We start from the raw sequence: 15,145 nt of genomic DNA, 5'->3' as shown, positions 1-15,145 counted from the left end.
AAACACTATTTGGAACCCAAAATCATTCCCAATTGAATTCCAAAAGAAAATAAGATCTCTCATGTCTCAAACATTTCTCACCTGTATTTTTTTTTATCAGTCAGTATATGTTAATATTTCCTGTCCAGATGCAATAAAACAGCATCGCTGTGGAGGAAAATTGATGGAGAATTTACCAATCTGCCAGACAGAGGAACCTCATTGAGAAATGTGAAATAACCTTTTTGAGAGATTTGTAAAAACTTCGGGACTAAATTGATAATTAAGTGAATCCATGGGAGCTAATTTTGAGATATCCCGTTAAATATTTCCACGCGAATGAATTTGTAACATTTCTAACTCTCAATCTTCCCCTTGGATGCCTGATCTCCGGAAACGACTACTTCCACTCCCTATCACTCGGCAATATCCACCGCAATCGTGAGCCGACACGTATCCCACTTGGCTCTTGCTGGTGCCTGAGGAACCAAGAAGGCGACACGTCCCCGACGCTGAAAGGGTACACGGGGAGGACAAATAACTCGCAACTGATTACACTGGCAGCCTTTCCAGACCTCTGTGCTCTCCTTTTCCCTCCTCAAAATTGTCACGCTATATATATTAATCGAATACCTCTACCGTCTATCCGATGATCCAAACAATAAATTATCTGTAATCCTCTCTTGAATCTCACTACTTTTTCCTAGCTAATAATAATAATAATAATATCCATGGATTCAGCTCCAAAGGACAAACCCGCCGAGCATGACCGTCAACCCTCTGCCTCTGAGCTTCTCGCGAGTGCCAAGTTAGTGTCCGAGGCAGCTCAAGCCTCATTCGGTAATGAAAGAGACAAGATAGACAAGGTCAAAGTAGCTGCTGCTGCAGAAGATCTTCTTGAAGCTGCCTCCAAGTATGGCAAGCTGGAAGAGAAAGGCTTGGGCCAGTATATAGAGAAGGCTGAGAATTATCTCCACCATTACCATTCTAGTTCCCAGCCTACCACCACCCCCAGCACTACTGGTTCTGGCCACACAGCCCCTGTTGAAAAACATAAATCTTCCGTCCCGCCGTCGACTGATGGTAATAATGACAAGTCTGGAGATGGGCTCGGGGGAGCTTTCAAGATGGCTCAAGGATTCTTCAAGTAGCCTTGATATATATATATATATATATATATATATATATATATATATATATATATATTGAAATTAATTCTGTGCAAATAAATTAATGTGTCCAGTACTATATTCCATTGCTTTTAAATTCCAGTCATAATCCTTTATATATACGCTCGCGCACTGAAGTTTAATTGCTCTTGGAGCTTAATTATATTCGACTCCGGCCATGAATGTGTCAACTCTTTAATTTAACGTGTTAGTTCTACTTCTGGTTTTTTATTGTAAATTCATTTTCGTTGCCTTAGTCAGCACAGCTAGTTTCATTATTACTCAGCCTGGTGACAAAGATGACGATCCTGTTGACCATGCCGGAGTCGATTATTTGTTATCATTTGTTCCCTAATTAGTCCTAGAAAAACCCTGCAATATCGGATACATATGCTAATAATAATCGCATCCGGTGCATGTTCTGCATTATTACTCGGGAGATCAAATAGAGTTTGATTAGTTTCTGCCAGAAAATCAAAAATCTTATTTGAGTACAAATCGGAATATTATCACAGCCTGACCCAGTGGAGGAAATCACTTTTTGCCTCCATTTCTTCGCGCCTGGCTATATATTTCCACGGCACGTTGTTTTAAATCCATGGTAAATTATTTATGAGTGTGATCTCGAACTTGAGAAACTCGTTTCTCTTACAAGTCATCATACAATCGTGAAACAAAAATTAATCCTGTGATTTCTCTGTCAGCCAGTTTTTAGATCAAATTAATTTTCTTTTATATATGTGCCGATTAAATGACTCATTGGATTAATCCAAATAAAAACCAAGTTCCTATACGAAATTGTCAAATGTACTAAGAGCTTCTCTTTTTCTATAATTTTTTTTTAAAATAAACGGTTAACAAGAATAATTTACAAACTCGCATAGCTTAGAAAACTGCACCGCTCATAACAGTACAATTCAACTGGTTGAACTACGAAGAACAGAGCAAACATAAAAATAAAAATTTGTGAAGGTTGCGCTTTAACAGGATAACCGTGAAAATTTTTTATGAAGGATACATCACTGTGTAACGCGCAAATATATATGTTCGTGAAACTAAACTACACTTGACAGCGCGACTTTTACAAATCTTTTTTTTATGGTTACAGTATTCTTAGCGGTGACCAATTGAATTATAGAATTATGCTTCTGCTAGGAGCATAATCTGTTAAGTTTTGCTATTCGTAGTAGCACAATTACCCAAATCTCAATATATTTTTTTTTAGTTATGCTAGTTTATAAAGTATCCTTTACTAATAATGTATTAAAAATTCTAAATAGTTTAGAAATAAAATTTATAAGTTGAATAATTAGTTAACTAATTAATTTTAATAATCTCATTTATTTTTCTTAATTAAGATAATTGATAAATTATATTTGATGTCTGATAGATCAAGGTGACTTGTAGCTAATACTTGCAAAAAATTATTTTTTTATAAAAGTGAAGACTCTATAATATTTAAATAAAAAAATTTTAGAAAAAAAATATAATAATATTTTAAATATAGATGCTTTGAAAATATAGTTGTAATAGAAAAAAAATTATGAATTTTAATTCTAAAAATCTCATTATATATTTATAATTTATGAATTTTTTTTTCCATAAATAAAAGAGTTTGAACTCTAAAATATAATTTTACCGATATTTTAAGTCGTATAAAAGCTCAAAACACAAAATAACACGTATATAAAATACTGAGCCCACTTTTCTTGGACCCTCCACTATACTCTGTGCTCGGGATACGAACTACATCTCAATTCGACCGAGCCTTTGTCCTAAACTAATTGGAGTTGGCTGCATAATCCTTTCCTTCCATTCTGTCTGTTTGGAACCAGATTTCTCGCTACAGTATCACTTATATATTAATCTGGCTCAGAGTTGAATCACTGCGCTTTGTGCTCGTAAGCCTACATCTATCTGGTTCTAAGTTGTAGAATTACGAAGACAGTATAGATGACAGTACTGGAAGTGTGGAGTTTAATAAACGTACCTTTTAAACTCCTATTTGAAATTTATCAGAATCATATAGGAACTATTTTAAGTGTCAATGAGTAGAAAAATCCAGCGGTAATCTTGACTACTTGAACCAAGGCAAGATTCTATCATTCAAGAATCCTTCAATATTAACCAATAATGATGATGGCCTTTTGTAATGGTAGCTACGGAAAAGAACTCTTACTTCATTTTTTTTTTCTGGCATATATTTTTGTTAAGAAATAAACTCATTAGTGAGAGAATTGACTTTCCTTGTGTGATAAGAAAAATACAATAATATAGAGTGATTTTTTTTTATTTTTCTCCAATTGAGACAAAATACGACTCTTCTTAAAAAATGATCCCACCATTATTCTTCTTATTTATACATCACAGCAGAATTGGCCTAGGCTCAACTATGGGCACCCAATTTTTTGATCCAAAGCTAAGAACTCCAGCATAATTTTTTTGTTTTATCTCCCTAAAACTACAGCAAGAATGTCATGTCAAAGTTTCAACTCTTGGTGTCCATTTTCCACTTGAAATTATGTAAGTGGTTTGTATTTCTTTCTCTTGTTCCTGGAACAGCCAAGCTTGCAGGGACAGAGTAGAGAGCAGGCAAGAAAAGACAGGAAGAGGGATGGTCTAGATAATTGGTTATTTTCTTTATTAACTCATCAGTTCAGTGTTGCTTCAAGTATATGTGAAGTTTCCGTGAAGTTAAATATTCTGTAGAAGTTGATTGAGGAGTATGCTTCCCTTGCAGCACCGATATTTGCTGCTCCCTACTTTCTCATTGAAAAATCTACATCATGGATGAAAGAACAACGTCTCTTGCTCACCACAATATCAGTAGTATAGTCTGTACATTGCTTGTGATCAGTGCAAATCAAGCTACAGAATGGTGTAAAGCACGTATATATTTACATTTTGTAGCGATGTTTTCTGGAACTAGCTAGGGAACTCTTATAATTGGTTGATTCAAAAGCAGAAACATGTCCTAGGAAGCTTTCCTGTTTTTCTGATTGTATTTGCCTTTCCTTTTGCCCCGAGCTCTTCATTCCTTTGCCTTTCTGCTGCCTTTGCTTTTGCTTCTCCTGCAATCCGATCGATATCAGCCATCTCAGCACGAAATTGTTTGAGGGCTTTTGACCGTATTCCCTCCGAGTCATTCTGCAGATCCAATAAATATTCCATCAACCTCTAAGATATATATAGTTCGAGTTGGATTACATAAAGGTAAATGAAGCAAACCTCTGTTTTCTTAAGTCGATTTCTGGCCTTTTCCTTTTTCTTGTTCTCCCAGGAGAGTATTCTGGCATTCGTTTTCTCATACCTGACAAATCATTTTATTAGTGGTAGAACCGCATTACATTGTGTTTACTTGTCAATGAAAAATCAAAGCATGTCTTTGCAAATCTATGATTTTATTATTCCAAGTACTTGGCATGTGTAATTTTTGTTAGGATTTTTTGGTTTTGCTTGTAATTGATTTTATGGTTTAGTAAAGTACTTTCCATGTGAATAAATACCTCCTTTGAATTTTAGACAATTCAGCTCTCTCCCAAGCATCCGCATTTGTCCCGTCTATTCCAGGTGTTGTTGAAACCTTCCTTTCGATTTTAGTTGTTGGAGTAGCAGGTTTGCTTGTAGGAGGCTGATCAGGCTTCGGTGCTGTAATTCTTGGCATCGTTGTAGGCACCGGCTCTGCACTTTCAGGCTTCATATCCTCTGTGCTGCTCAAGCTCTTATCAGCGAAGGTTGGGGTTTCCTTCATTGATGGAGCAGGCTTGTCAGTAACTGTTAGGGTCCTTTTAAATTGTGGGGCAGCAGCGGCATCATCACTAGTTGTTTTTTCTTTGATAGCTGTTTCTGGCACCTTGCTATTTTGTCTTTCGGGGCTTTCAGTAGATGTTAAGATCCTTTTAATCCTTGGGGCACTTTCAGGACTTCTCATTGAACCTTCACCTGATTAGACTAGTTAATTAATTCTTGTTCAAGAAAGCACCATTGAGAACTCATATTTTATGCCTAATAGTTCACTCTAATTGTTTTACCTAGAAAATTGTTTAGATGCCTTACCTGGTTCTGACATTAAATCAGTCGATTCTTTGATTTTGCTTTTGATCTGGGTCAGAGAAGGTTCAGGGCCCTTGCTGATCCTTCCCTGTTCTTGGATGCTTGGTGCGTTCGATGATGCTATGGCATAAACGGCAGCTGCCACTGCAGTTACATGCTCTAGTCCACTGGAATCATAATCTTTATTCATTTGTCCAGAAAATTGTCTCTGGAACCAGTTCCGAGGTCTTTTAATCTCTGCAAAACCCACTAATGAGATTCATTATAGTTTTTTTTATCTATGTATTTGACTACCTTCAATCGTCTCCTCTTGGAATATGTCTTCTGTTGGTAGCGATAAGCAGTAGGAAAATTTAGGAAACTCTATATGCAAATTAGCATGTCAAATAAACACATAAAACCTTTTAGGTAATGAAAGTTAAAAGGGAATCCATAAGAATATTAAGAGGTACCTTCTTCGAAGGATGGAGTTCTTTCTCTGGCACTTCGAGGCTCTTCTGAGTTTTCCTGTCCAAAAAATCTCACCCTAACAGAAACGGCCAGTCATGGCGGGATCCTAAAGAGCAATTGATGTTAACGAGAGTAGCACGTTTACCTGACTTGTTTCAGCAGATTCTCCATTGCTCGAGGAACTTGCCGTCCTGAAATATCAAGGTCTCAGACAATTTTGCAGGATGCATTTTTGCTGTGTTTATTTGAAGGTGATGGATATGCTTTGGATTTGTCAAGGGAAGTATTCTTTCTCTTGGTGCTAGCTTATCAATGCATAACTCCAACGAACAAGGTATTGCGTTTTGATGACTTTTCTACAGGTTTCTTTTTGCCGGGGGAGTGGATAAGAATCTTCTTTGGAAACTTCAAATTAGGGGGATTGAAAAAGGTTTCTTTTGCTCTACCTGCCTGGATTTCTTCTTAATTTATGCTTGGGACAACGAGGAACATACTTGAAAACTATCATGCAGCCCCCGAAGTCAACTTATGAATCCAGTTTAAGAAAAACTGCGATTCTTGATTTAATCCTCAAGGCAGATTCACATGCTTTTCTGCCACGTATTCTTAAGCTAAGCCGTGGATTTAAAGATCCCTAAACAGAATCAAGTCTTCCCCAGCCCCTTGACTTGGATATCTTCATCCAAACGCGTAATTTAATTATATTCCATGAGTTCAGAAAACTCCATCGTATATCCATACCTCACTGGAATATGAACGGCAACAGTGTTTGATATAATACCAACGTGACTAGCAGTAAATCCATATATATATATATATATATATATATATATATCACAAGTGCACCGCAACGTTTTTCTTTTTTTCGTTCTGTTTGTCAAGCTGCTAACTTCCAACCATGGTAGAGAAAATTCAAGACTGGTCAGTTTAAACCTGATGGAGAAAATTAAAAACTAAGCAGTAGCTACAAAAGTTTTTCGTGGATAAGTTGTATCATCTGGAGTTCTAATATGGCCACGTGGCAAAAAAGAACTATACATGTATAAATATACTCTAAAATTCAATTTAGCTTTTAAATTTTATTCAATGCCATTCTAAATATGACTGCAAAGAAACATTTTTTTCTAGGAAAATAAATCACTGGCACTGAAAACCAATATATACATATGAAAACTTCAATGCTCTGTTCCTTCAAAACTTACCCTTGATACCATTAGCCAAAATCTTGTTGATCAAGAGCGCATACACTTCAATATATACCAGCTGCCTTGCATTTCCTTCATCAGCTTCTGGGGAATATGATTATGCCGAAAAAATGAGAAGCTGATGAGAAATAGAACGGTATACAAGGCAGCTGGTTGTCAAGACCCAGCCTTGTGAGCTTGTTATAGGGGAGGAAAAAACATTGAGACATGGAAGACGTTGGATCGGCTTATGAGAAAATGAACAAGCAGTTGAATTGTTTGGGATGCCAAATTGTTTATTCTAAGTCGCCAAGGCATGACTTTCAGCGTTAAGTGTTTTAGTGCTAATCCCTTTGCCTGCTTTAGTGATAGTGGCATCTTCTTTCAATGCTGTTAAGCTTTCGATTGCACTGGTACGAGAGTTAACCAGTCAGATGTGTTGAAGGAAGTGTCTCGAGGTTCATGCCAGTGCAGCATTCGCATAACAATCTTGCAAGACCATTGTGAGACTTATCATGATACATTCAACGAACCACAAGCTTCACCCACCAACATACAGCACATCTTTTGCTAATCTAGAAAACTTCGATTAGCAAGGTCGAAAGCATGCCAATTGAAGAAAATTTATATTTGAACGCGGTGGTTCCATTCCCAGGGTGTCACCCACGAATCCTGTATTGCTGAACGAGTATCAGGTTGAGTAAACCAAGTCTTGGGACTGTTTTTCCAAAATTAGTTCGGTCAAAAAAAAAAAAAAACCAGCATTCGGATCAAAAGGGCGTCGGCGCTCAGCATGTATCGTAACACAAAACGGAGACGCATGGTAATAATAATAATAAAAAAAATGACAGCATTAAATTCCTAGATATCCTGTAGCACATGCAGGTACATGGATTGCTAACAAGGAGAGATTTGGGCCATTTGGGCTCTACGGCATCCTTTTTATATCCCTTGCAAACAAACACTGCGGTCATTAAAGGGAAAGTTTGAACTGGGGAGCTACTAAATTTCCCATTTCATTGCAGAAACATAAATATAGCCTTGTCATGCCAAAAATATTAGTGTCCAAAAAATAAAAAATAGGTTGATTGATGCTTACACTACACTACAAAATCAGTATCAGACACTTCAAGGACTTTGTGAACACCTATTGGGTTTACACCTGGCTTGAATGCATTTCCTTCAACATATCTGCAGAAAACATTCAAATAGCTATGGTTCACCGAGATGCACACAAAAAAAATTATCACATTTCAGGTCCAAGGGGAGAAAGAAACTCACAATTCTTTCAAATATGGGTGCTTATAGAAGGCGTCAGGAATTCTCCCATTAAAATTGTTGTGATCCAAGTACCTGGATGATGAAGAAAGCATATATAATGAAAACAAAAGGAATACACGATTTAACAGTGCACAGATACTTAGCTAACAATTGGATCCAACAATTTCACTAATTCAAACTGGGGGGTTAGACACATACCAGCAAAACAATGCATTAGGTTTAATGACGTTGAAACAGAACAGAAATTCTTGGAGAATAGGCTACATATGGATGCCAAAAGGGGACCAGCAAGATGACCAAAGTCACTTCAGATAAAGGAGCTTGGGCATTTTTAAATTTTACTTGGGAACAGGTTTTTGTTGACAAAAATACCTCAGCCTTGATGCCATTTGAGAGTATGTCAAAAGATTTGTGGCAAGACAGTCAATATTCAACTGTTTGCTAGAGAATGATTGAACAAATTATGGATGTAAAATATAAGAGATCTACATCCAGATAAAGCACATTCTTAGGCATTTTTTCTTCATGGAAATGCTGCTATAGCTGGGATGCAAGCCTTTATTTTTTTCTTTTATCGCAGGACAATCCAAGATGATATATTTTAGCAATTCAATCATCATGGCATGCAGTGCTTTTGACAAAAGGCTGATTATAACTTTGACCTGATGAAAGCATTACCAACACTAGAGAAATGTAGCAGTAATATTTTGAAGAAGAAACTTACAAGTAAGTCAATCTAGGCATATGAGCAAGTCCAACAGGTATTATTCCAGTCATTTTATTGTGTGATAGGTGCCTGAAACCAATAAAGCAACCAATTATAATCATGGTACAGCAATGAAAATCTAGCTGCCTTTAGAAAGAAAGAACAAAAATGAAGAGAAACTTACAAGATTTCCAAACTGGTTAGGTTTGCAAGTTGTGCGGGGACTCCACCAGTTAGATAATTATCATTTAAATAACTACATATCAAGGTCAAAGATAGAATTACTTACAAAAGCTTCACCAAAAAATAAAGGAGCAAATGTGAACTTGCAGAATCACATAAACTTACAGGTTGCGAAGTGCAGGGAAGCAACCATCAGTACGTATCAGTTCCCTGATCGTACCCACCAAATGATTGTTGCCAGCATCCCTAAAAGCGAGGTATTAGAATTAGATTGCCAAAAATATAGTTCTACCATTTAACATACAACAAGGACATGCTGAGAAGGGGATGGCCTCTTACAAGTGCCGAAGATTTTTCAGTGTCCCCAATTCTGCAGGAATTCGCCCAGAAAAACGATTCTCATGTAGATAAAGATACCGAAGCTCAGGCAGATTTGCAAGCTCCCTAGGGATTTCTCCTTTGAAAGCATTGAAGCTCAGATAACTGCAAAAGGATACATGAAATGACTTTTCAGATGAAAGAATCCCTAACGACATCATATTATATATTGGAGAAAATTAGAACACTCACAGATGAGTCAAACTCTTCAGTTCACCTATTTCAGGAGGAAGAACATCTTGTAGTTTATTCCACCTCAAATTACTGACACAACAACAACAGAGCACCAACATAATGAATCACACTTTGCAACAACTAGCCCAAATTAACTCAAAGCTTAAAAATTCAGCACAAAGTAAAAACTTAAAATAAGCAAAAGAAAAGGGCTATTACAGTATCTTAAGACGCTTCAATCGCCCAATTTGCGGAGGAATAGGCCCTGTGAGCTTGTTATTATGAAGATCCCTGCATGTATAGAAAAACCCCGTATAGAAAAATCACAAGCACTTCCAATACATGAACTCTATCATAACCTGCCTTCATTAAATTAGCAACACTTGTACTTGTAGTCCATAAATTTAAAAACAGAAGCTGATGCAATAGATCAACAAAATTGAAAAAATTAAATCCAAATCTTACAGTCTAGTAAGATCCAGCAAATTGGTTACAGCAGTAGGAAATGGCCCCACGATGGACACTGCGTACACTTCCCTGCAACCAATAATAAAGGAATAAAAAACCTCAAATTTTCAATATTTCTCAAAACCCTATTTCTATATTTAGCAAATTGAGATAAAAAAATCAAACTATCAGTAATTACAATTCAGTGACGACTCTGTAATCTCCTGCGATAGAGCAAGTGACGCCGGACCACGGCGGATGGTCACCGTCGCCACAAGGATCGTCGCCGACCCAAGCGTACACCACTCTCCAACCTAGCGATGCCTTTATTTCATTCAAAGCTTTCACTGCAAAAACAAATACACACTAAAAAATCATCAATCTGAAGAGATATTTGGTTTACAGAGCGAGTTAAAAGGAGAGATCTGAAGAAACACCGTCGCGTTTAAGGGTTTTGGAGAGAGCGAGATGGAAGAGGAGAGGGAAAATGAGGATGAGAGAGAAGGAGAATGATGAACGCGCCATTTTTAGGAAGAGAAGATCGGGTGGGTGTGATCACTATAAATTATGTGAAGAATAAATGGAAGAGAAGATAGAACAAAGATCTATGAAGTATTACAATATTTACTATTTACTATTACTATTACTGTTATTTTATTATTGTAGATTTTTTTTTTTTTTTTTTTTTTTTTGATTCACGTGGGGTGTCCGGGCCAGCTTGCGCGCACCACGACTATTCCCCACGGCCCACTGGACATCCTGCAAGCCCAGGGGCAGGTTAGGCACCGCGGGGGTGACAGGCGTGCACATAGAGGGTCGAACCCGGGACGGGGGTGGAACAAGTCACACGGTTGACCACAGCAACTAGGCCTTCAAGTGCATCACTAACGGGGATGACAGGCGTGCACATTGTAGATTATTAATAAGTCCATCACTAACGGGACTCGGACTCGGTGTTTGGCTCTTCTTCACTCAGCTTCAGAAAATGTCGAATGGAATGCCTGCCACTTTATTTTTTCGATTTAGGTTAAAATGTAAAATATATTCCCAGAAGTTTGACCCAATACTATATTATTAAGATCCCGTTTATTTAGCGTTACTATGCAACTTGTTTTTTTATTAAAATTTAATTTTTTTATTTTAAATTATTATTATTTTAATGTATACATGTTCAAAATACATTTTAAAAAATAAAAAATACATTAATATTTTAAAGTAAATAATTATTTTAAAAATAATATTTATCATATTCTCAAATCTCTTCTTTCTATAAGCTGTTTAGAATTACATTTCAAACAGCGTTTCAACTAAATTAAAAAAATTATATTTTTAAAATTTTATATACTATATTAAAAATAATTTTTTAAAAACTTAAAAACTATATATTATTTTAATTTATTTTCAAATAAAAATCATTTTTAAAATCATTTACATACTATCACACCCGTGAATCCCTCTTTTCAGACTTTGTAGTTACACCTTGTAAACACTTAATTAATTTATGATTTGTGAAACTTATTAATATTTGTTTTAAGCCACATCAATTGGACTGAATATTTAAAAAACATAATCATTTAGGTGGTGGTCCAGTGCTTGCTTATGTGATAACCACTGGAGGCTTACATGGTCATTAACTTCATGGTCCATAAAATTAGTCGAAGTATGCGCAAGCTGAGCAGACACTCACGTTAAACTAAAAAAAATATATAGACCTTTTTTCTTTTCTTTCCTAATGATCACGAAAAATTATAGTTTATTACCTAAAATTTTCAATTTTTCTTTTCTATGTTTTGAGAGTTTCACATGTCCCTTTTTAAATTTTATTTATTTACATTACAGGTATCAAAATTTTAAAAAATATCATTGAACAAAAAAAAAAAACAAGTGCTTAAATAGCCACATTTTAACAACTAAAATAATCAATCTTATATAAATATATTCATTAAGGAGAAATAGATTTAATAAAAATAACATTTTTCCTTGAATATGTTTTAAAAATTAAATAAAAAAAATCATGAAGTTACTTTTTATTTCGTTAGAATTTTATTTTTTTTAGAGTGATTGCAAGTTTAAGATTGGAAATAGGTCTACTGAGATTAGTATGCTGTTTTTTAAGTATTTTTAAGTGAAAAAAAATTAAAATTGAGTCTTTAGAGATCAAAATAGTTTTTTATTAAGAATATATTTTTTTAGCTCAAGTATTATAGTTTTAGTTGAGTTTTTTTATTGTTTTTGCTTTTTATTTAATGAACTGCACTGTTTATGAAATTAAATTTTATTGTCAAAACAAAAAGGTAGAGAAATTAAAAAGGAGTATTTTAACAAAAGAGTTGTTGTATTATTTTGATGTGTTTATACTAAAAAAGAGTATTTTCATTACTTTTTTATATATTTTATTATAATATAATTAAATAAAAATATTAGATTGAAAAAGTTTACACCGACATAATGCATGTGAATATAACAGAACAAAACAGTTGTTATAAAAATAGCTTGTTTGATGGCATTTACAATTGTCCCAAGAGTAAGACTTCTAAGAGCACATGTATTTTATCGGCATTTATATTTAGTTTTATCGGCATTTATTTTATATGATTTAACTGTATAATGATCTCTAAGAACACATGATATAAAGTTTTTTATTTTTAGTTTAATGTTGGTTTCCGGGTTAGTTTACTTGTACCTCGATTAATCTCATGGGTTTTAAAATTAACGACCATTTAAGCTTCCAGTGATCATCATATAAGCAACTACAAGACTCAAACTAGAAATTATAAAACAAAAAATTTATTTTAAAATTTTCCCATTAAACCACAACCTATATAATTACACAAAATATAAAGTTATTTATACCAATATTGGTATGGTTGCTATTGGCATTTGCAAATTCCGTTTTAAACCCTTCATGATTGCATCTAAAAAGCCATCGTAATGTGAAAAGCTCAATTGACCCTGTGAAAGACGAAATCCATCAGTGAGATTTGATGGCTTTTATTTAGAGGCAGTCTGGAATTTCGTTTTAAATGATATTTCATTTAATTAATTTTTTAATATTATTTTGATATGTTTATATTAAAAATAATTTTTAAAAATAAAAAATTATTATTTTCATACATAAAAAAAAACATCTTGAAAAATAATTATTATAATACTCATTAACACCTTTAAATTCAGGTAGGGCATATGCTTAGTTACCTCTGCATTAAAAAAAAAATACTGTATACACTGCATGTATATATATGTAAATAGAATGTCATTACAATTCTTTTCCAAACCGAACTACAAACTACAAATTCTTGCTGGCCTGAAATCATGGTTAGAGGGGTTTGGTAACCTTGGCCTTTCTTTATTTTATTTATTTTTTATTATCTCTCGAACTCCCATATTCTATTTTATCTCTTCAATTCGCCCTTTTTTTAATTTTAATTAACTTAATCTCAACCACTCACTTAATCAAGCTATCCAGTTATCAATATTAATTGTTGACGTTTTCATTTGTCCAATGATGTGGAGAAAAATCGGGTTAAATGCATGCTTGGTCCTTTCACTATTTAATAATGACCCTTGTATTTCATGAATTTTTTTTTAATTCAATTCGAATCTTCCATCTACTCCCATTCAAGTCAAATATTAAATTTAACCAAAACTGTTCACATGTCAGCGAAAGATCAATCGGCGTAAATTAATTGAAAAAACAGTGACTATATATTATGTTTATTTTAAAAAAAAATGACTGTGATCTATGTGATCTTTAAGGTTTTTGGCTCGCCCATTTAAAAATTGAAGATTTTTTTAGAAAAAGCTATTTCAGGATGTATCTGAATTAAGAAATGTTACTGGCCCGTTCGTCCATTTTCTGCTGATTTCTTTTGGAGCACATGCACACAAAGGGAAGACCCGAAGGTAAAATTACCCAGTTAACAATAGAAATACTAGATATAATGCTGTCATTGCAGACCAAACGTGGATTTGTCCAGCCATTTTGGACGGCATTTTGATCGTGTCTAGAAGGAAAATTGAGGAATGCTCCTGCATTTCTTCATTCTCGTGATGTGAAACCACACTAGGAAAGATTATTGCATAAATTAAAGAAAACGTCCATTACCAATTTCTACACTATATACCTGTGTAGCGTGTACCTATGACATAACAGGCTGAGGTGCATTGCCCGGTTAGAATGCCAACGAGCTAGCTAGCTCCACAGTGATTTGTGTATTCATCCAAAAACAGGCGAGATGCTGACCATGAATGCATCAATGACAAAGCTGAGAGAGAGAAGAGAAGCAACAGTATATAAACAAAATGATCACAGCTAGCGAAACTTAGATTAATCAACTTAAGTACTATATACCCTCGACGTCAGGATTGTGGTTGCGGACCCACATGGGGAGACAAATCTGCCCCCAGCCTCCATTCTTTGATTGACTTTTGCTTATACAGCTCCAAATTAACGCAACTCATGAGTTTCTTTTGAAGTACACCTCCACCAAAATTCTGAACTTGTCATGACAAGAAGACCATTTCCATGCTTGTTTAACTGCCCCCTAACTTTTCAACCCTCTCCCACATTACACGTTACAAGCTATGCATCTTCTAATAACACAATCTAGTAATCAAACACAAGCACAGCTGATCCTTTTCTGCATGCATAATAGTCACTGTATATCCATTAATACATAACTCTCCTTTCACGAATTCGATCGGTAGACCATTTCCATGCTTGTTTAACTGCCCCCTAACTTTTCAACCCTCTCCCACATTACACGTTACAAGCTATGCATCTTCTAATAACACAATCTAGTAATTAAACACAAGCACAGCTGATCCTTTTCTGCATGCATAATAGTCACTGTATATCCATTAATACATAACTCTCCTTTCACGAATTCGATCGGTAGACCAGATGCTCAAGAAATAATTTAGGCAGGCATGAGAAGGTCATGACGTAGACACCAAGAAAGACCAGAAGAAATGCAAAGAACGATCATATATAATTCAAGAAAGAAGAAAATCCTGGCAAAAAAATATAGAAAGAACTTGGCCATATTTAGTATAGCTAGTGCTATAATACTGAAGAGATGAAAGATGGTATTGAGTCTATTCACAGCACTGGTTAAATTATATATATATATATATATATA

At 34.9% G+C, this 15,145-nt stretch overlaps 3 protein-coding genes and 1 long non-coding RNA gene across 6 annotated transcripts; 1 reads left to right on the top strand and 3 right to left on the bottom strand.

The window, feature by feature from the left end:
• Nucleotides 1-576: 576 nt before the first annotated feature.
• Nucleotides 577-1,546, top strand: LOC133704325 (nodulin-related protein 1-like). Its single transcript, XM_062129125.1, has one exon. It carries the CDS (start codon nt 711-713, stop codon nt 1,128-1,130), a length of 420 nt encoding a protein of 139 aa, XP_061985109.1. The 5' UTR covers nt 577-710; the 3' UTR covers nt 1,131-1,546.
• A 2,393-nt stretch (nt 1,547-3,939) lies between these two features.
• LOC133704951 (uncharacterized protein At3g61260-like) lies at nt 3,940-6,156 on the bottom strand. Of its 3 annotated transcripts, none has more exons than XM_062130024.1 (6): nt 5,797-6,156; nt 5,654-5,727; nt 5,205-5,450; nt 4,655-5,090; nt 4,377-4,458; nt 3,940-4,295 (listed from the first exon to the last, which is right to left on the bottom strand). In XM_062130024.1, the coding sequence occupies exons 1-6, from the start codon at nt 5,820-5,822 to the stop codon at nt 4,104-4,106; spliced, it is 1,056 nt and encodes a 351-aa protein (XP_061986008.1). In that variant the 5' UTR covers nt 5,823-6,156; the 3' UTR covers nt 3,940-4,103. The 3 variants fall into 3 exon arrangements, with proteins under 3 accessions (XP_061986008.1, XP_061986009.1, XP_061986010.1); XM_062130025.1 differs by having other exon boundaries at nt 5,205-5,438; nt 5,797-6,154; XM_062130026.1 differs by having other exon boundaries at nt 5,205-5,438; nt 5,654-5,708; nt 5,797-6,152.
• A 1,679-nt stretch (nt 6,157-7,835) lies between these two features.
• On the bottom strand, nt 7,836-10,615 carry LOC133704378 (probable leucine-rich repeat receptor-like protein kinase At1g35710). Its single transcript, XM_062129189.1, has 11 exons — nt 10,442-10,615; nt 10,204-10,351; nt 10,023-10,094; nt 9,777-9,848; nt 9,576-9,647; nt 9,345-9,488; nt 9,171-9,251; nt 9,007-9,078; nt 8,841-8,912; nt 8,117-8,188; nt 7,836-8,026 (listed from the first exon to the last, which is right to left on the bottom strand). Exons 1-11 carry the CDS (start codon nt 10,527-10,529, stop codon nt 7,936-7,938), a joined length of 984 nt encoding a protein of 327 aa, XP_061985173.1. The 5' UTR covers nt 10,530-10,615; the 3' UTR covers nt 7,836-7,935.
• Nucleotides 10,616-14,009: 3,394 nt separating this feature from the next.
• On the bottom strand, nt 14,010-15,139 carry LOC133705034 (uncharacterized). Its single transcript, XR_009844179.1, has 2 exons — nt 14,356-15,139; nt 14,010-14,269 (listed from the first exon to the last, which is right to left on the bottom strand). It is a non-coding gene; the product is annotated as an uncharacterized LOC133705034 (long non-coding RNA).
• Between the last annotated feature and the right edge of the window lie 6 nt (nt 15,140-15,145).

The sequence above is a fragment of the Populus nigra genome, chromosome 10, assembly GCF_951802175.1.
Source record: "Populus nigra chromosome 10, ddPopNigr1.1, whole genome shotgun sequence".
NCBI lineage: Eukaryota > Viridiplantae > Streptophyta > Magnoliopsida > Malpighiales > Salicaceae > Populus > Populus nigra.
Note: the sequence above shows the minus strand (reverse complement) of the source record. Positions and strands in the feature narration are given on the sequence as shown.

Coding starts and splice junctions, on each gene's coding strand:
- LOC133704951 (XM_062130024.1), bottom strand. CDS start 5,822: ATGGAGAATCTGCTGAAACAAGTCAG. Junction 5,451..5,653: donor AACTCCATCCTTCGAAGAAG/GTACCTCTTAAT, acceptor GAATCTCATTAG/TGGGTTTTGCAGAGATTAAA. Junction 4,296..4,376: donor ATCGACTTAAGAAAACAGAG/GTTTGCTTCATT, acceptor TTGGATCTGCAG/AATGACTCGGAGGGAATACG.
- LOC133704378 (XM_062129189.1), bottom strand. CDS start 10,529: ATGGCGCGTTCATCATTCTCCTTCTCTCTCATCCTCATTTTCCCTCTC. Junction 9,489..9,575: donor CTGAAGAGTTTGACTCATCT/GTGAGTGTTCTA, acceptor ATCCTTTTGCAG/TTATCTGAGCTTCAATGCTT. Junction 8,189..8,840: donor ATGCCTAGATTGACTTACTT/GTAAGTTTCTTC, acceptor TTCATCATCCAG/GTACTTGGATCACAACAATT.
- LOC133704325 (XM_062129125.1), top strand. CDS start 711: ATGGATTCAGCTCCAAAGGACAAACCCGCCGAGCATGACCGTCAACCC.